Source organism: Pecten maximus, chromosome 7 (genome assembly GCF_902652985.1).
Source record: "Pecten maximus chromosome 7, xPecMax1.1, whole genome shotgun sequence".
In the NCBI taxonomy this organism is placed as follows: Eukaryota; Metazoa; Mollusca; class Bivalvia; order Pectinida; family Pectinidae; genus Pecten; species Pecten maximus.
The window spans coordinates 14,756,574-14,778,865 of NC_047021.1; the positions used below are offsets into that span (position 1 = coordinate 14,756,574).

General features: G+C 33.4%; 1 protein-coding gene and 1 long non-coding RNA gene across 3 annotated transcripts; one reads left to right on the forward strand and one right to left on the reverse strand.

Annotated features, from left to right (window-relative positions):
* Positions 1-70: 70 nt before the first annotated feature.
* Positions 71-14,962, reverse strand: LOC117331708. Of its 2 annotated transcripts, none has more exons than XM_033890552.1 (9): positions 14,881-14,962; positions 12,753-12,799; positions 10,649-10,771; positions 10,026-10,218; positions 9,350-9,419; positions 8,989-9,121; positions 8,342-8,424; positions 4,532-4,608; positions 71-4,065 (listed from the first exon to the last, which is right to left on the reverse strand). In XM_033890552.1, exons 2-9 carry the CDS (start codon positions 12,767-12,769, stop codon positions 3,115-3,117), a joined length of 1,647 nt encoding a protein of 548 aa, XP_033746443.1. In that variant the 5' UTR covers positions 12,770-12,799; positions 14,881-14,962; the 3' UTR covers positions 71-3,114. The 2 variants fall into 2 exon arrangements, with proteins under 2 accessions (XP_033746443.1, XP_033746442.1); XM_033890551.1 differs by lacking the exon at positions 14,881-14,962 and adding an exon at positions 14,782-14,805.
* Positions 14,963-15,076: 114 nt separating this feature from the next.
* Positions 15,077-19,852, forward strand: LOC117331709. Its single transcript, XR_004533631.1, has 3 exons — positions 15,077-15,294; positions 18,288-18,569; positions 19,668-19,852. It is a non-coding gene; the product is annotated as an uncharacterized LOC117331709 (long non-coding RNA).
* The last annotated feature ends 2,440 nt before the right edge of the window (positions 19,853-22,292 follow it).

Here is a 22,292-nt window from a genome sequence, read left to right on the forward strand (position 1 = left end):
TAGTCAGGTGACCTAAAACGACAATTCTCACCCTGAAGGTGGAGCATTCAAGTAATAATTCAATACAAGGTGATGTTTCAGACGCATTTTAATTCATTCCATCATTAAAATAGTATACAAATATCAAATTAAATAATCACTTAATTGAATAAAGAAATGTATTGTAAACTCATTAACTAAACAAACGTATTTGCCTTGAAATTGATTCCGTGTATAGGCACTAGTCAAAAAATCTTATTTTAATTTCAAATGGTATAAAAATCAAACCATATACATATACTTATTATATATATATTTGTTTTTATAAAAATAGAAATAAATTAAGATGACAATTATAAAACAGTGTAACATTGTTCAATTCATTAAACATTGTTTAACACTTGCAAATTTAAATAAATGTATAGTTTTGCTGAAAATAATGAAAATAAGAAAAAGATCAAACAATTGTCAACATTGCACTATAAGTGACAAAATAGAAACAAAATAACCATCTTATCTCTTCATTCACATTTCATTCTCACAGAACATATTCACATAGTACATCAACATATTGAGAATATTCAGTACATGCACAAAACACATATTCAGGACAAGCTTTTAATGCTAAGTTCAATTCGGCATAGAAACATACTGAGGTATTTTGACATGGAGTGTTCCAACAAATTCATTATAATACAACAAGTCTTTGATACTTTCCAAAATTACACATTATCAAAATAATATTTAGTTCTAAAATTGTTCTTGATCAGGACCAGGAGGTCCGACTAGTTATATGGCCAACACTTCAGCATGACGCTAGCAGGGATTTTGTTTCACCAGTCTGATTATTTTGGTAACCAGTATTGTAGTACAGAATATCCTGTAAACAGTACATATTAGAGCCTGGCTGTTCAAAGCAATAGTAGGTAGGAAACTTCTTTCCATGACTGATTAATTTATAAACTCATGAAGATGTGACTAACTGGCTCCTTATGGAGGTTACCATGGTAACATACTGGCCCTTGTTTATAGGAGAGGGAGGTTTAACCCTGATAGGGGTAATGTTAGTAACATCAAAGTCTGGATATTGGTTGTTATAAATAGTAATTTACAAATCTTATCAACTTTACATGATAATTCTCAGTAATAGGTGCCTTAAACAGCACCATCTTTAATGGTTTCATGGATATGGGTATAAATAGCATTTCTCACTTTCCTATAATATTTATCCTCTAACTGACAAATTAAAAGATGTTCTCAGAAACACACTTGAAGCTCAACACATTCAGATTTTTGAAGATAAGAATGTCTGCTGCCTTTCACAATTACAACCATCACATAGTGGAAGTCAGTTACATGTAAATTAGGTATGTAAAGCGACAGTGAGGTCAAAGTTTAGATAATATGAAATGTAACTTCCTGAGATGTGAGTACTGTTATACAGATCTTTGGCGTGATAATTATATAACATGACAATCATAATGATTGACTCACAAGTTAAACAACAAAATCAGTGTTTAAAATTATGATTATTACACAATAGAGGGATCAGACAATAGTATGACATAAACACACCATGGAATTAACACAGCCCACAACAGATCCCCCCAAAAAACCTTTGACAAAAAGTTATGATATGTATTGTTATAGGGGAGATAACTCTGATACTGTTTTATTCACAGCATCCGTTATTGAACTCCTAACAACTGAAGTGTACTAGGTTTTTTCTTGTGGAGTCTTTAAATTTAGGTATCATTCTATAATTCTACACATTTTTTTGGTAAATAACAATTTTTTTATTAATTAAACTATTGTTGTCACCAAGACAACCAAATTCAATCTTTTTTTATCATCTTTTTCATTTGTTTATAGGACTAATGTAACAGGAGAAGGAAAATGAACGGCCAGACCAGGACCTCTAAACTCTAGACAGATGCTCTAACCATTTGAGAGAAACTGTCCACCAGCACTAAGCCCAGTCCAGCTATATATTCTTCTCAGAACTAAAAATGTTCTATGTCCTATCGTAGTGCACTAACATCCATTTAGAACACTGGCTTTCAAATTAAAATAGAAGCGCAAAATAAGTCAATTTCACATTTGAATACTGGTAATTTACAGCAATAATAATTTATCATTAGAAACAATTATAATAAAAGACATATCAAATATGAATGTACTCATATAATGAAAAAGTCACATAAAATTATATAGTTATCAATCTTCAAACACACAGAATGGCAGTAATATATTTCAATATCAAATATAAATTATACTTAACACAAAACATTTTACATTATGTATAATTAAATACTTGTGTATTGCTTCAGCCAATATGTACATGATACATAATTACAACAATAAATATATGTCACATAAATGCAATAGTTTGGAAGCATCTTAATAAGTGTGGAACAACAGTATTTGAAAATATCAATCAAATCTTTTTGACTATTAAATATAATATACAGTAGATTATTTTACATCTGATGAAAACCCGACTCCTATAACATAAGAGGCCGCTGGTCGGCTCTTTTTCTATCGGTTATTATTTTGCCGACTGCGAGGTTACACGGCGCCTGTCAAAAGTATCTCGCCGTGTAAAACCTCTAACATTGTTGGAGTAATGAAAACCCTTGATCATGAAGTTGTCATTCGAAAATGTGGGATCTATTGAACTATATATACTTCTGTACATTACCATACTACTGTACATTCTATAGACTGGTCATTTACTGATGAAAATATGGTACTTTTCTTATTCTAAAAAACCAATCCAGTTTGTTTAAAATTATTTCATCATCCATTTTTGTCATAAATTGTGTATTAAATTCTATTTGATTTACATAAACATGATAATTGTCTCAGATTTCATCAGACACGTTAGAAACAACCCTGCTAATTGACAATTAACTTAAGCAACATTTACCTCAAGAAAACAAACTTCAATATACTTGCTTTTTCAAAATTTGAGACAATGATAGTTTGCAGAATATACATGTTTGATATATATAATTCACATAAATAATGGAAATTAATGCAGATATAAGACATGAATACAGAAAATGAAGAACTAAAAGTTGTCACTATATGAACACATATATCAGATACAGGACTACAATTATAATATGTTACTTATCCTACGTTTTGAAAAGGACAGGTTGATGATGCTGATGATGATCCAAAGTCTTGTGGTTCTGGCTTGATGAACACAGGATTTTGCATATGATCAAATCCCTGCTGTGCTTGAGGTGATTGTCCTTGACCTTGCATACCAGGCCAGCTGTGCATGGCATTAGACATGTTGACTCCCACAGACTGGTAGGATCCCGGGACAGTCAGGTCCACGTGTTGAGGTAGACTTTGAGATGGACCCTGGGATGAGAACATGCTTGTTTGACTTTGACCTTGACTTGGTGGTAAAAACTGGCCCTGACTTTGAGGGGAGTTACCATGACAGTTTATCTGCGGAATGTAAGAACCCTGACTAGTAGGAAATTGTGACGGATGAGGTCCCTGAGACCCCTGTCCCCGAAACATTGATGGTCCACCCACCTGGGAGGAAGGATATGTTGTTGCTGGTAAAGGCATCATTCCTTGTGTTCCATGGGGATGGGAGTTACCTCCTCCTGAAAATGCCATAGTTGAGATTGGATAAGAGGGACAGGGAAAGCTGATCGCAGGCATCTGTTGGTGGAACATGTTGGCACTGCCTCCATAATCCTGCGAGTTATAGGGAGTTTCCTGCTTGATGGACATAAAGTTCCCGGGATGATTCATACCAGGAGGACCTACAGCCCCATTCATTGGTTGGCTATTTGTGAAGGGAGCAGGAACATTCCCGTTACCAAGGTTGATTTGGGCCTTGTTGTCCTCATCAGGGTAGCCCTCTGCCTTCAGTCGATCTTCCTTTTTTATGACTTTGAGCTCAAGGTCAGGGAAACACACCTCTGAATCATCCAGTTCTTTTAGGTCCCCTCGACAATGGTCCCTCAGTTTTTTCAGGGCTGCATAAAATGGGACTTTATCTACTGCTCTAGGCAGCTGTGAACAGCGTGCACTAGAAGAGGGCATCACATACACAATCTGAAAACAAGTCAATGATGTATAATGGTAAGCAGATGTGGATAGTAGCATAATATATATAATTTGAAAGCGTGTTAAACATGTAACTATTTTCTATGTATCTACAATGTAAATCTACACACTCAGGTCAGTTCCTATATAAACAACAGTAATGCTTAGCCCTTTCCCAGGGGGAGATGTGGAACACTGGGGTCATTAGATTTAAAATTTTGATAAAACATCTTTAGAACCTTTTATCTATGAAGAGTATATATTTGATTATACATGTATCATTACTGGGTCTTGAGAAGATTTTTGAAATTTCAGTCAATTTGACTCTTATTGGCCCGCCCCTCAGGCCATACGATTTACAATTTTGGTTGATCTCTGATCCAGGAAGGTTTCTGCAAAATTTCATCAATGTTGCTTTAAGATATTTTAGAGAAGAAAAATCTTAACTAATGACAGAAGTTCTGTATATAATTACCGTCTCTGTGCCTTCCAGTGGTTCTGGTTGTTTCCCTATAGCAAAATTCTTGTGTCCCACAAATACTTCATAAATACCTGTTAGAAACAAAAGTCATTGTTTAGATTCAGTCCACGTTATTTAAAACCTACTACCAGACTATTATTTTTTTTTAAATGTTCTAATTTGAACATATAATGATAAAATAAAACTTAAGGAAAATAATGCTATTTCATACAATGTGAAATTTGTCATGTTATATTTCTTGAGAAATGTTGTATGTCCTATGAGGTCACCTTAGTTAACATCTAAATAAAGGTCAAAATAATCATTCAGTGATGTGTTTGAGGTATTTACTTTCTGCCCAAACATGTGTCCACATGTAAATTTTAAAAATCCCAAATGAAATGTTACAACACAGATGTTGTTTATGTTACAACACAGCTGTTGTTTATGTTACAACACAGCTGTTGTTTATGTTACAACACAGATGTTCTTGATGTTACAACACAGATGTTGTTTATGTTACAACACAGATGTTGTTGATGTTACAATACAGCTGTTGTTTATGTTACAACACAGCTGTTGTAAATGTTACAACACATGTACAGATGTTGTTTATGTTACAACACAGGTGTTGTTAATGTTACAACACAGATGTTATTTATGTTACAACACAGATGTTGTTGATGTTACAATACAGATGTTGTTTATGTTACAACACAGATGTTGTTTATGTTACAACACAGATGTTGTTAATGTTACAACACAGATGTTGTTTATGTTACAACACAGATGTTGTTAATGTTACAACACAGATGTTGTTTATGTTACAACACAGATGTTGTTTATGTTACAACACAGATGTTGTTTATGTTACAACACAGCTGTTGTTTATGTTACAATACAGATGTTGTTTATGTTACAATACAGATGTTGTTAATGTTACAACACAGATGTTGTTAATGTTACAATACAGATGTTGTTTATGTTACAACACAGATGTTGTTAATGTTACAACACAGATGTTGTTGATGTTACAACACAGATGTTGTTAATGTAACAACACAGATGTTGTTTATGTTACAACACAGATGTTGTTGATGTTACAACACAGATGTTGTTTATGTTACAACACAGATGTTGTTGATGTTACAACACAGATGTTGTTAATGTTACAACACAGATGTTGTTTATGTTACAACACAGATGTTGTTAATGTTACAACACAGATGTTGTTTATGTTACAACACAGATGTTGTTGATGTTACAATACAGATGTTGTTTATGTTACAACACAGATGTTGTTTATGTTACAACACAGATGTTGTTTATGTTACAACACAGCTGTTGTTTATGTTACAACACAGCTGTTGTTTATGTTACAACACAGATGTTGTTAATGTTACAACACAGATGTTGTTAATGTTACAATACAGATGTTGTTTATGTTACAACACAGATGTTGTTTATGTTACAACACGGCTGTTGTTTATGTTACAACACAGATGTTGTTAATGTTACAACACGGCTGTTGTTAATGTTACAACACAGATGTTGTTTATGTTACAACACAGAAGTTGTTAATGTTACAACACAGATGTTGTTAATGTTACAACACAGATGTTGTTAATGTTACAACACAGATGTTGTTTATGTTACAATACAGATGTTGTTAATGTTACAACACAGATGTTGTTTATGTTACAACACAGATGTTGTTAATGTTACAACACGGCTGTTGTTAATGTTACAACACAGATGTTGTTTATGTTACAACACAGAAGTTGTTAATGTTACAACACAGATGTTGTTAATGTTACAACACAGATGTTGTTTATGTTACAACTCAGATGTTGTTTATGTTACAACACAGATGTTGTTAATGTTACAACACGGCTGTTGTTAATGTTACAACACAGATGTTGTTTATGTTACAACACAGAAGTTGTTAATGTTACAACACAGATGTTGTTAATGTTACAACACAGATGTTGTTTATGTTACAACTCAGATGTTGTTTATGTTACAACACAGATGTTGTTTATGTTACAACACAGATGTTGTTTATGTTACAACACAGGTGTTGTTAATGTTACAACACAGATGTTGTTTATGTTACAACACAGGTGTTGTTTATGTTACAATACAGATGTTGTTGATGTTACAACACAGCTGTTGTTTATGTTACAACACAGATGTTGTTTATGTTACAACACAGGTGTTGTTTATGTTACAACACAGATGTTGTTTATGTTACAACACAGATGTTGTTTATGTTACAATACAGATGTTGTTAATGTTACAACACATGTACAGATGTTGTTTATGTTACAACACGGATGTTTTTTATGTTACAACACAGATGTTGTTGATGTTACAACACAGATGTTTGCTCTGAAACAATCAGGTTGCAGTCTTTCCAAGATATGTACCCATTATCAGGGGTTAATCTAGGATTTGTGGAATTAATGCTATCCATTATGAAATTTAGGGGAAATGAAGGGCCACAGTGTTTTGAATTATTCTTTAAAATTGTACAGCTATTCTAAGCTATATAATTCTTACATATTTCATCAAAATTTGGGGGATTTCACCATTTTGGAGAATTTCCCCCTGTTTTATGGAAGTTTTTCTTGATGAGGAATTTGTTTTTATTCAAAGTGGAAAACACTATCAGTGGGGAATACTACCTAATTTCGGTAGTAAAATTGGTCTAGATTAACCCGTGACTGTGTATTTTGAAAATTTTACATACCATATATATAAAATAAACAAAAAACAAGACTTTGACACGTGCTAGGCCTTTGTCCTCACAGGAGAAGCCTGAAAGGGCAGAAAGGCTTAGTGGCAAAGTCTTGTTTTTTTATTATCTTTTATATGTTAACCTTTGCAAGGACAGATTCCTTTAAATATACATGATAATATCATAATAGTTTAGTCTTCACGATCACACTTATTTTTGACAAGTGATAGCCAAAAAGCTGAACTGCCTACAGGCAAAAAAGTTTTATGTCTAATAGTTTACAGATATAAGATTTAACAATATACAGCTGCAAATTTCAATATGGACAGAGATCATGACATCTCTGAAGGAAATTTCAAAGCCCATCCATGACACCCACATGAATTCAATTGCAGACTTAAAACTATTTATTGTTTGTTTACCTAATTATATAAGTCACTGATTCAGAATTCTCTCTAATAGAAGATATTCAATAATAGAATTTTCCCTATAAATGTAAAGATATACCAGGTAGATATTTATTACATTTTTACCCGTGAAATATTGAAAATTATTCATTATATAAAAGTGATATTTTTCACTAGTAAGCAAATATCACTTTTTCTGATATATTTCATTTAGTGAAAAATATCACTTTTTCTGATATCTTTCACTAGTGAGAATATCACTTTTTCTGATTTGACCAATCAGAACACTATATACAAACGACAATGGGGAAAATTAAGATTTGAATATAGCTCTCTGTCATGTTATACGTCATAATGCAAGATAGAATACATAACGTCACAACTTGGTGTACATTTGTGAGCAGTTGACAGGGGACCGCAATGAATTCTGGGAGAGATTGAGCTGCCTCAGTATATTTTGCTATTAAATGTAATAAACAGTATCTAATAGTATCTTCAGTAATACTAAATATATTTCACAAGTGTGGCTAATATTTGTGGTATTTTTCACTCATGCTACGGACACTGTTACATATCCTCTATAGATTAGGTCATGCCCTCAGACCCCAATATAGAGCCATACATTTTATACAGCTATTACAGTAAAAAAACAATGACAGCTGTGTTTGGGTAACTTACCCTTTCCATTGAAAACAGCTATTTTTGGTTTGTATTTATTCAGTTTCTCTGACAGAAATTTGGCACCTTCTTTGATTTCCTTTCTGTAATTGACCAAATGAAAAAATATAAGCTTGTACATTGCAACAAGTCATATGAGATCTACCTGTTCATTTCTTGAAAAATAATAAATGTTAATTTTGAAAGATGAAAAATATCACACCATTCTGTACCAATAATTACAAATAATTTATGATTATCTTCATTTGCATTCCTTCATTTAAACAAGAATATTTAATTATTTCTGATAAAGACGTGTTTTTTAATGAAGATGAGGTTTTCTAATATTATTTACTGATTTTAATCCATTACCATATCTTTTAATTTAATATGTGAAATAATGTCTTACACATTTTCACATTTTGTTGTTCTTTTTTTTTTTTAAATGTTTTATGATTAAAAATAAAAGCACTATTTATATTAACTGATTTGATCTAAATGGATTTCTAGAATTATTCTTTACACTTATTATAAACGTCTTGATATATAGCAATCATTTCCCTTAATCTGCCAAATGCCTGGTGTGAAGGTATACCCTATGATAGACAGTTATTTTATAAATAAATGTTGTTTAGTCATTGATCATTCAGGTTCACATTGTTACCAACCTTGTCAGATCTGCACTTCCTCTGGTTGTCCGTGCGACTATATTAGTAAATCCTATTCCATAGTTGAGGAGTTTGGTGTCATCATAAGCAGTCAATGGCTCTGGAATGAGGCCCGACAGATACATACACTTCCCTGAAAAAATAATCAATCACCAGATTTTTTCTACCATCAGTGAATTGTGCAAATCTTCATTGCAAGTTACCATCAAGTACTTTGGTTCCAGAATCTTTTTATAATATTGATGTATAGCCTGTACACACATTGAGACCATTGGAACCATGTGACCAGAGTCCAGTATATAACAACCAATATGGCCTATCAGAAATACACAACATTTTTTCCTTTGGCATGTATACTTACAGAAATGATTTCCTGGTCCTGCATAGTGATGTCCAATATAAGCTGCCATCAATCCTGGATTGATGCCAACCTAAAACACATACAGGTAGTACACTGTTACACTAATGTTACATGTTGGAGGTAAAAATATCACAATGAAGGGGAAATAACTCCATTTTCATTGTGTATGATTTAAGCTGTTCTTCTACAATTTATCTCAATTCAACAAATGTCTTCAAACATATAAACCGTGAATCATATTACTTAATCACAAACAAATACTTCGTGGAAGGAGACAAGATTGTCTAGTGTGTTGTTAGCGGTTTTTGGAAAGAATTATTTCTGGTCCCATCCTGAACTCATCAGGATTTATCATTGAATAAGCGACATTCAGATTCCTTCGAGAGTTCCAAATGAATATGTTCTAGTGAAATAAGGTGATGACAACCGCTTAAGGTGGCTGTTTCATAGCACCTAAACAAAAAACAAACAAAAAACCAAAAAAAACAAAAACAAAACAAAAAAAGTGACTATTTCTGGTGAATTATCTTTTTTTCAGTGAAATCAGTTACCTATCATGCATTGGCTTAAACCATGTACTGGCTCTCGATGGATTTCCAATGAATTTTAAAACTGTAATGGCATACAAAAATAATCTAAAAACTGGCAAGACCTTAGACACCAGTATTGATCTTACGATTACAATGTCCAGATCCTGAGCCAGATGATCTGGCAGTAGGCGCTTCATCACCTCCTCTTCAGGCATACCCTTGAAGCGGTCATGTTTCTTCTTTTTCACGGGCATGTGATCAGTTATCTTCTCCTGTTTCACTTTCTCAGTTTTTCTTTTCTTGGCCTTAGGTTTACCCTTCCCTGTACTGCTGGTAACACTGAAGACAGACACAAACAAATTGTTATTAAAACAATATCTTCCCTGTAATACTTATAATATTCTCACAGATGGGAATTTTAAAGCTTGTACTGACTGACTACTGTACATGTGGTAATACAAAAGTGATGAACGATTACATAGACAAAATTATAGTATAATCATCTACCTGACCACATGAATTTTCTCTGGGTACTCCAGTTTCCTCCAAAGGTAATTATACAAGATCACTTTCGATAAGTATACCTCAATCTGGACCAAGAAGAGTGATTATACTTTGTTTTGCAATTGTTGTAAAACATGTTGTACAATGTTTGACTTTATATTTTTATATTTTTTTAATTATATCATTCTAAGACTAATGTTACACACATCTATGTATACAACTCAACATATACAGGCCATCTACAGAAAGTTTAGTGTAGACCTACCTTTGAAACATATCCTGTGGCTCAGGCTTAATATCTAACTGAGGTTCTGTCTTGATGTTGAAATTGTTGGCTAGTCCCATAGCAGGGTGCTGTAGCCCTGCATGACTCATGGGCCCCATAGGACTGAAATGGTAAAAGTTGGGTGTTAATCAGACACATCCACCGGTAACTAATTAATGCATGGAAATACATGTATACAGCTTATGGTCATTAGACATATTGATTTTGTCATTTGGTCATTCTGATTATCAATACTTGGTATACGGTAATAATCATCATCCCTAATACCGTATTTGACAAATACTGATGCATTATAAAAAGGACATATCTGAGCAGGTCAGGGATATCATTTATCCATTATTGGAATATGTTTTAAACATCAGTGTTGTGCTAAATTTTCCACTGGTGTTTATAGAATCTGTGGATCTTAGTGGAAACATGAATATAGCAAAATAATAAAAACCCTGCAAAATATAACCTATAGTTCCACTAGGTAGCACATAAAAAAAATATTATGATGATCGTCATTACATTCAATATGATGAATATGTCTAAAATTGATGTAGCACATATGTCACTTCATGTATAAAAAAAAAAAAGAAAAAAAAATTGGAGATAATTTACTGATTCAAGTATTTTTACCATCATTATAGGATCATGTGTAACTGTGGTGTAAATGGTTGGAAGGGATCCGAGGAATGGATGTGGTCACATAATCATTTTAAATAGTTAACGTTGGAAACTACTCTTTATGGGATAAAAGATTTTAGCACACAAAAAGCCATTTATCATCCACACAATTTTGATTATGTCAAATATTGTTTAAAAATAACAAATACTGACAAAAGGTGTTATAGCCTAGAGCAATTGAAGGTTGTTTCTGTTTAATAAAAAAAAAAAAGGTAAAAAAAAAAGAAAAAAAAGGAAAGAAGTTATGATGTTCCTCTATCTGCAACAGGAAATAAAATGACTTCAAGAATTATTTAAGGATTGTACTTTATTTCGACAGTGTATACGGTAGTATGCCCGCAGTTAGCAACGAACATTTCCTATGGTTAGTGCGTGAGAGCTCCGTAGGATATTTTTGTTGCCAACTGCGGGTATACTACCTTATACAAGATACAATCATATATATAATTAAATTTACATCAAACAAATTGTTTTAATACAGTACAAAGAAAAAAAATTCAAGGTATGTTGCGACGTTGGTAGCTACAGCAGTCGTTGGTAGCTACAGCAGTCGTGGTTGCTAAGATAATGTAGTTCCAGTGAATCTACGAAAAGACACCAGTATATTATTAATAAGATTAAAAGAAAGAACTTAACATTTTTGTTCAATATCTTTTACGTTTTTAAGTTATCAATATATTCACAATCCACTATTTCCGTCTCAGATTAACTATGGTCGTTAAGTACAGTGTGTAATGAAACAGATTTAGTTGTGATGTGGTCGAATGTTCTGTAGGAGCTGTACGCTTCAGCTTTTTGTTGTTAGCTTACCTTGTCGAGAAGTTAAATATGCATTAATTTCCGCAATATTCAATTTAGTTCTTGACAAAATACTCATTTGACGTTAGCTTTTTGTTAGAAATAATCGAATAACAGGAGAAAATGCAAAAATTGTGTTGATCAGTCCTTTCAAAACGGCGCCGTCTAGTTGACGTTTCGCTAACGTCACAAATAGACGATGTCATAATTATGTTACCAATTCCTGCACTTATTAATCTGTTGAGTCATTTTTTCACTGTGTATATGCTAATTTATTCACAGTCAGAGTTTACTAAGCTGAAGAAGGGAGAGATGTTAATATTTCACTTAACACAGAATTGATTCTAGAAGTACATATATTTTATCCCTCCACATAGAGGGCCATATAATTTATATCAGTTGTTGCTGTTCTTGTGTGAATGAAGTTATACTAATACTTTTTATTTTTGAAAAGCAAATACATTACATATTTCAGCTTTTACATACATGCAGTAAAGTAAATGTTTAAATAGTGAAACAATCTACATGTACTTTTGGAAATCAATAGTGCTCAAATGTGTAATAAATATAATTAAACATATAGCAACTCCATCAAATTACCGGTACATGTACTTACAAATAATTTTGTTCCATCCTTTCTCGGCAAATAAATCTGTTATAAATCTGAAAACAAAAAACAAATAGCAGATTAATATCAATTAATAATGTCATTATTTTCAATGATATCTATTTACACTTGAGACAGATCTTTGCTTTATGGTACATTTTTAGCTTGGAAACCCAATGTTAACTGCCAGCATTTGACTTTCAGCCTAGATATATGTAATAACTTTGAATTTACAAATTTAGACAGGAATTTACTCCTTGACTATATAGGACTTGCATGGTAATTGTACATGCCATGTGTGTGCAAACTGCAATATTTCATGCTGGAGGCAAAAAAAACTGTGGTCACTAAATTAACTGTTTATTGTACACATTGATAATAGTCCAAGTGGTTCTAATTATATAATCAAATCATGGTCTCTGATCATGATGCTGCGTGCGTGGTCAATCAATCAACTAGATTACGTTCAATAGACAAGGTTAGTCCAGTTAAGTTTCCCCAGTGTCTCAAATGGAAGCATTGTTGGATATATACCAACAGTTGTTTGCACTTCAGTATGCTACACCTATATATATATAATTATCAGTGATAAGTGTATAATCAACTGTAGTGTCTGATGATGAAATGGAACGGATGGAGTGGCCAGAAGGGAAGCATGTTTTGATATAGAACAGACATATATCATATCAGTCCTTCTGCCATGTCCAGTCCTGTGTACTTGCTTTTGGTGTCCTGATATACTGTACATGTGGCCAACCTGTACGTTTTATTTTTGCTTTTTTGCTTCTTCGTTTGTTTTTACTTTATTTACTTAGCAGCAGCATATTTTCCTAACCAAACTTTTTATGGTATGAATATAACCATAGTAATTCTATTTCAACCAACTTCATTGTCTCTTGTTTTAATTCACACTATATTAGTGTATATTATGTCAATTTTTACCCTTTGCTATATTTAATATTAGCATGGTATGTACATTAGCAGACTATCACACTGCCTTAACCTGATCCGTTAGTAATACTTGTGTGATATGCAGGTGTTCAATATTATTTCTATATTATGAAACTTATGAAATTTATATTATAATCTTTTATAACACTATACTTTTTCTGTGATAATTAACTACTTAATATGCTGCTTTGTTTGTTGTATCTTGTATGCTTGCTTGTAACTCGTTTGTTCCTTTGCTTTTATATGCCTTCTGTGATTTGTGTATTTCTATATTCTTTATTTAGCTGTTTGTAACTCGGTATCGTTTCTTCTGTGATTCCTGTATGCTACATGTATATCTTAACTAGCTTATAATATTGCATTTCTTAGTTCTATGTTTATACTTGTAATTTTATCTTATTATCTTTTATCTTATTTTACCGCAAGAATAACGCTACAGCGCTAATGTTTACTGTTTTAAATATGCGACGTTAAATAAAAATTCTTGTATCTTGTGGCAGTGGTTTCCAATTTAAGAAAATGGTTCCACTACCAGATGTGGCAAAATGATTTTTTTATAACGAACCCCTGTGATATAACCAGAATTCGTGTTGTACATGTTAAACAAGTGTACATTGTTTACACACAGCTAATCTGACAGGTTAGTTTTTCGATTGTACTAAAATCATTTTATAATATGATTGTGTGTATAACATAGTCAGTCATTATGTTCAAATGCCTCCAATCGTTTGTAAACATATTGATTACGTCATAGATCAGAACGACCCTGGGCTGGACAAGGCAGCTAGCCCTGGGCCAAGACTGTGATGACAGTACGGGACCTGTCATCGGCGAAAAGGCTATGGTAGACATAAACATACATGCGAGGTTGCCTGCAATATACCAGGAACATTCTGAATAAAATAAAACTATATCTGGACTAGAACGAAATCCAACACATCCCACACACTGTCCTGGTTGAAGCCAACGTAGTACCTCTTACCCCCTCCATTTTGAGCCGAGAACCACAATGCCACATGTTGGAAGCCATGATAAATCATTTATCAATCATTCCAAATCAACGCAATTGCTATACAAAATACCGTACCTTAATCATCTATTCTTACAACATATCATAATTCCAATGCCTTCCCAATCGAGAATATACTAATGCAAAAAAAAATCTCAACGTAAACAGAACCATTACCTGCAGGTGCTTGATGCTTTGTTGTCTGTGGAACCTTTAATTTCATTGGTCAACTCAGTTCAAAGGTTACCGTATTAGCCAATCGCCGTTCGGATATGATCTAAAAATATATTCAAGGGAGAAGTCATTATTTAGAAAAGTGGTATCGATCGAAATAAACATAGTACGAATTATTTGATTGGTGTATATATTTAGTCACACCAATAGAATATAGTTTCTTATAAACAAATCAACACGAATGGTAGAAGCATACAGAGCCGCAGAGGATGAGACTCAAGGTTGTGTCGAGAATATTAGACGCAATTCCAGGGGAAAAAACTTTTGGAGTTTACAGACTACTACCTTTTATGTTCGTTGCAGGCGCAGTGTTAGAATATGCAATGATCCATTGGACGGCGGGTTCGACAAATTTTTGTAAGCAGTTTAGAAAAAAATGTATTAAAAAAAAGTTCATGACTTGAGTAAGATTGAAAGCAGCATAGAAACGTGCCATGCAAGCCGACAGAGATTTTAGAAGTTGAAAAATTGCATTTATTTTACTTAAGATGAAAGCTTTTAAAACAGATTGTCATACTGTAAAGTATAGCTCTCCCGTGTTAACCGTGTTTCTTGTTATGTGCAGATATTTCCGAAAAGGTACATCAGAAACTTTTAGATAATGCAGAAACACTCAAATTTGAAAATGCGATTGAAAGGGGCATTCCTTCGTTCTGACATCAGAAACATGCACAATTTCCGGTAGGACGATTTACCCTAAAACACCCAAAACTACCCCAAAACACTCAAAAACACCATAAACCCGCCCCCATAAACCTACCCAAAAACACCCTGAAATGTCGAGATAAACGCATTATCACATTAAAATTAGATTTAAAAAAAAAATTGTCTACTTCCTAAACTACGATATTGTATTAGGGATTTAATTAATTGAATGATTATTCACTTTCGCTATGTACACATCATATTGTTTGTGAACTAAAATGTGAACTGGTCATATTTGTCTTACAATATAATCGATACCAGCTGTCTGTGAGGTAAAACTTGTCCATACACATATTTACACCCCCGGTCGCTTTAATCACTTTGTCTGTCCATGTTAACACATGGGTCTGGAAGGCGGATCCACGAGGAGGGTAGTTGTCAAACTATTATATAAATCTTACATTTTATTTGATCTTGACATTTTTGTCCAAAAGTGTATATACATAAATTTGAAGATATTTTTATTATCATTTTAACCTTGCGTATAATTATGCATACATATACTTGTATGTTGCATTTATTAACTAGTGTTTTACATAAATGTATGCAGTAATTTATGTGTAAATATTGCTGTTTCCACAATTTGGAACCAAACTTGATGAACTTGATGAAGTTTTTTAGTGTATACATAAATTGGAAGATATTTTTATTATCATTTTAACCTTGCGTATAATTATGCATACATATACTTGTATGTTGCATTTATTAACTAGTGTTTTACATAAATGTATGCAGTAATTTATGTGTAAATATTGCTGTTCCCACAATTTGGAACCAGACTTGATGAACTTGATGAAGTTTTTTAGTGCATATACATAAATTGGAAGATATCTTTATTATCATTTTAACCTTGCGTAAATTTATGCATTCATATACTTGTATGTTGCATTTATTTGTAAATATATTTATGGTCTGTTTCCATGACTACAACTTGATCGTATATAGTATAGAGATTTTTTAATATCAATGTTTGTATACACTGAAGCTTATAATATATATTCCATAACTAAAACTTGATTCAACAGATTCTTTTAACCAAGTATGTGTATATACGATATTGTATTTTAATATTATTTTTACCCTGGTGTTTACTATCATTTGTATATTAATTCAGTCTCAGTTTCCCCGTGTCAGAGTCATATTTTTAATATGGTGATCTAGACTGCTATAAAAACAATTTCGTGAGCATCAAATATTGTCAAAATTTGTTTCGTGATAATTCATGTACATACATTTTTCGTACAAACTAACTTAGCTACAATTTTATTGATGAAATCTATGTCTGAACAATGATTACATGATGATGAGTGTTTATGCCTAACGTTAGTCCTTACAAGTAATGAAATTAATGCCAAAATCTACAGGAAAAAAGGCGTATCATACAAATACTGTATGTCGTTGCCGTAATTAGTGATACTTCTGGTTGAATTAGAATTTTCAGGACTTACTACACGAGGAACTTTGGTTTATCTTGAGAGTAAAACTGCCTTATTAATGTAAAGAATATATCGGAAAAAATACATATTTCCCAGTAATGACGACCTAAACTTTATTCAAGTGAAGGAATGCCCCTTTAAAACACAGGTGTTTGGGATTATATATAAAGTACATAATTTCTAATCCTAATATAAGCACCTGTATACTAAGATGTGCTCTACGTACGGTATGAATGAGAATAAAAAAATAGAACCAGATTTTTTATTATGCTACGTTAATTTGTACGATTGTTAATCTTAGCCAACGCCTCGGCCATGGAGGCATGTCATGCTCTAGTGTAGCAATTGCTAGAATGAATCACTCTGGTACAATTCATTCTGGCACTATATTAATCGGCCTTAATTGTTCTTAAATGCATTAATATTTTAATTTCTGTACCTTAACTATCACAAGCATTCACCACTGTAGTTCATGTTTGACAGCATGTCCCAAACACCACCTGTTATGTCTGGAAACGTTAATAAAACTGTAAATAACACAGGTGCAGGTCATTTCTCGATGTATTTAATATTTGTGATATATATTGTATCATAGACTAGTGGGGGAAACTATTTTTGCCAATAATAATTACATTTGTATGTTTTTGCACTATTGCAACATTGCTACATTGCCAGGCCTGCATGGGACCCAATCGTAGCTCTGATGATGCTTATCATAAAAATTTTGTTGTCTTGTAATTGACCAGTATCCTGTAGTCCTACACACTTTATAAAGTAGTTTGGGAAGGGGGTGGGGTGTTGGGTTATTATCCCTGGGTGATTCCAATAATCCTAAAGTATGTATGTATGAACTGTGTGTATACTGATGAAGCCAACCCTGTTGATATTATTAATTAAATTGTACGTGCACAATAAAAGTCCTCTACACATTCCATGGTCAATCATTTTAGACAATAACAGTAGTGACCTCTGTGCATTTACTTTGAGCAATAGATATTTTTCACCTGAACTATAAACATCAGACACACTTAATGGTAGAAAAACATGCAATTAATAAACAAGGACCTTTTTAATTTTCTTGTCAGGAATTTGTGCTAAATTGTTTCAGTACTACACATAACTTCTGTTAAGAAACAGTTGTGTTTTAATTCAGTGACTGATTATTGTGTTTTATGATCTAATGGCAATTCTTTTACCTTTATTTTGTAGATATAACATACAGGAAAAATCAAGCCAAAAAACAAGCCATCTCAGAATTGATGAGTAGCAGAGAAATTACATTGGACTATCTCATGGAAAAACGGAGACCAGAGTGAGAGGTGCTGATTAACTGTATTTGGTCCATATTTGTTTTGTGGTGGTTCAAAATAGGAAGGAACAAATATGCCGGCAGGTGTCTCTATGACACAATATTTAACGGCTTTGGCAGCATTCATGTCGACTGCAATGGCTGGTTCAACAATTGTCTTCAAATTTTACAATCCTTTTGAAGTAAGTAAATGTTTTTGCAACATCCCTATTGATTATAAATAAGTGGCCTTTACACGTGACAAAAGCTGTCCAACATAATATTGGAACATGATGATTTATTAGAAATCTTGACTTGTTACATTAGAGATTCTAGCTATACATTGGGGGCATTTAAGTGCTGTATTTTCATAAAGGGCTTCAACAAATCAGCAACTAGTTATAGATACTAATTCAGCCAGAAATAAAGTTTGGGGAGGGCATATATGTATATTGAACATGATGATTTTGCAAATATAGAGAGAGGGAGTGTGTGTGTGTGGGGGGGGGGGGGGGGGGGGGGGGGGATTTGTTGCAAATCAATATGGTGCAATGTAATAATGTGTAAATGGTCATCAAATGATAAATTGAAAAGACAACCATTTACCTGTAACATTTGACTCTTAAGTATGTTTTTGACTCCTTCAAATCAGCTTTGTCAATTGGGTTGGAAAGGATGTCCAGAATTGACAAGTTTCAACACTTCAAATCCGTAGTGTAATTTTACCAAGAAATTGCTGAATACTGAGAGATGGTTAACTGGAATTATCGCAGTGCAAAATGACAGTCAAATGATGAGTTAAATACTATCTACATTTTGTTTAGGACCTGGAGAGTCTATGAACTGACTGGCTGTTCATCTGCTACAAGTAGATGGCTTCAGGCTTCTTTTACATGTCCTTGAATTTTAAAGTCTATCTTCATCAGATGATGGACTGTTCAAATTGCTCTTTAAGACCTTGGTCCATCAACCATTCCTCAACAATCACCACCAGATTTGGAACGTTTAGATCAGGGTGGTGTGATGGCAAAAAAGGTATGGGGTCACCTGCCCAACCACACAGGTTTTCCTAAAGGTGCTCCAGTTTCTTTCGACAGGAACACCCATTGCACACTTCCCTCCTGGCAAACAAGAGTGATTTAATTATAAGTTGATACAACTTATTTCACAATTGTTGTAAAATAAAAAGTGTACATGTACGTCCCTTTGAGATCTCTTGTATGTGTTAATTTGTTCCAATTTTCATCCACAGAAATACAAATTTTTGTCATCAAAATTGATTTATCATTTTATATTTGCAGGGCTTTGAGGAACAAGTTGAAAAAGAAAAAGAGAAGATCAGAGAAGATTTCAACAAATATTGTGAGAGAAAATTGGCAGAAAAGAAGAGTGATATATCATGACATACAAACAAAAACTGTATTTATGTGACTGATTATATTTAAGATATAAATATAAAAATTAAAACAATATATTCCTGTATGGATGAATGAGAAATGTGTTTTCTATATTTCATATAATTATATGGAGGAAGTTTCACAATGTATTTTCAAAAAAGTAAGAGTTGCTTCCCTTGATACACAGGCTCCTTTAAATATTGATCAAACTGACATAGCCTATATCATGTGACCATAGTGATACGTTTAATGTATCTACGTATCGTTCTGGTCATACGTAAAGTATAAGACTATCGACTTCAACGATATATGGTATCTCTAATTCTCCTTTAACTTATCCAATAGGATTAATAGAATGCAAACACATGAATATATTCTCATTCGATGAGTTATACGATCGAACGGTCGACAGCAAATTTAAATTTCATTATTAAAAAAATAAAAATATACGTGTGTACCACGTACGCTACCTGTGTCGCCTGAATGACGAACCCAGGTATTAACCACGTGTAGGCCCGTATTTGCACCACTCGCACGTGTAAATACGCCCACAGCGCCACCTATTGGCGTAACATAACAAGGAGAAATTAATTTCATCCTAATTTCGTAAAACGGATGAAATTATATAACCACATGGTAAACTCGTTAAGTGACCATCTTGACAAGGCTGAAAGCCTTATAGTCTAGTCAGTCTACAGTTTTGGCACAAAGGAATAGCAAGAGAGAATTTTTGCTTTGAAATAAACTAGATATCATACCTATCAATATATAAAAATGTAAAATTTAGCGATTTAAAATGATAAAAATTGCAGCAAAATGTATGGCATCTACAGGCCGCCGTAGAAGAGTTCTCAAAGGGCGATAACTACGTCGAATCTACGCCCAATGAAACCAGAAATGACGAAAACAAAACGCATCAGCTAGAGTTGAAGCCCTTGCTTTCGAGAGAACTTTATTCTGAAATTACCCGTTCTCTTTATCATCTTGAACGAACCTCTTTTCAGTTCCCCCGATTGAAGGTTAGTTAGCACACGTCTCTCCTGTCACTAAAATGGCTGTATATTAAACTCGGAAGGTAAAGGCCAGTCTCTTTAATTCACGTGTATTTGTTGTTATCCTCTTAGAACACATAGTGGTAAGTAACATTATGAACTACGCCGATAAACATAACATATTTTACCCAGTCCAACACGGTTCCAAATTGAGTATATATCTAGCATGTGAGAGTCGGCACATCAAATTTGTTGATGTTATGATGGCAGCTCCAGCATTGATGAGGGAAAACAACGTTTTGATTATGATTTTTCCCAAAGAATATGTCAAGGTTAGCAATTCACTTCTTTACCGTAAGCTTCGGTATTATGGTGTAAATGAGAAGGTAAACACACTGGAAACTTTCTGGGTAATAGAAAACAGGCTGTCATTGTTGACGGAGGTCATTATCATATATCTGGTATCCTCAAACCCAGTTATATTGAAGCATCCCTCTTTCTATTTTATATACATTGTAAATGACACCCCTGTTGGCCTCCAATGTACGTCTATTGCAGATGACGTCATTGTCCGTCTTATTTACCATGTGGTGCCCAGCTAGAACAAGATTTAGACAAGTTAGTTGTATGGGTATAGTATAGGAAAAATCTCATGTGGGACTGTATCAATAAACATCTTTGGGAAACCCAACTTGGACTAAATCCAAAGATAATCTCTACATCTCTCAAGGAACATACATATAAAATTCAGGCAGACAATCTATAGAATATGTCGGACCATCCTTAAAAATACCTTGGTTTGCTGTAACCCGACCAGGAGTTCTTAATATGGGTAGGTAGGTAGGGCTGAACTTTTTGTTTATGAAGTTCTGAAAACAGATTTTCAACAAGTAATACGAAATCAAACCAGACTGTAGAAATCATTATTTATTTTGTGTTCTTAAACAAAAGAAACACACACCAACCTTATTTGGGAGACGTAGTTTCAAACCTGCACAGCAACTCCCAGACATAAATATCCGGAATGGTTTTATTTTTCACAATGACAACCACATCAGAACTCTTATCAACGGGTAGAATACAGTTACGATAGCAATCCCGTTTCCCCATACCATAGTAGACTGGAATAACCTACCTCCAGGTATAACACTTGTTACCTCGCCTGACAATTAAGCACGTCTATATTTCAGACTTGTATAACTACCTTTTTTACTATTTTTTTTTTATCTTCTCTTCTCTTGGCCTAACACTCAACTACCGCATGACTTCTTCAAATGGATGGAGGCGGTCATTGCTATGTTGTTACATATAGATAGTATCGAAACATCATGAAGGAGGCCCAACTGCAGAAACAACTGAATGCACATGCGCAATGTTCACTAGTTAGTTCAAGTATCGAAAGCATCTATATAGGCATAATACTATTGTGGACAACGGCAAAGTGAAAAGAAATACATGTCTGTTAATTAAAACGCCGAGAAAAGATATCAATATAGTCGTCGAATCAATCCATTCTAAACAATTATTATCGCAATTA

What these genes read in the sequence shown, in the direction of transcription:
- LOC117331708 (XM_033890551.1), bottom strand. An exon ending in AGGATGGAACAAAATTATTT is followed by an intron (nt 10,772 to 12,752) that starts GTAAGTACATGT and finishes TTACCATTTCAG; the next exon opens with TCCTATGGGGCCCATGAGTC. An exon ending in AGGATCTGGACATTGTAATC is followed by an intron (nt 9,420 to 10,025) that starts GTAAGATCAATA and finishes TATGTGTTTTAG; the next exon opens with GTTGGCATCAATCCAGGATT.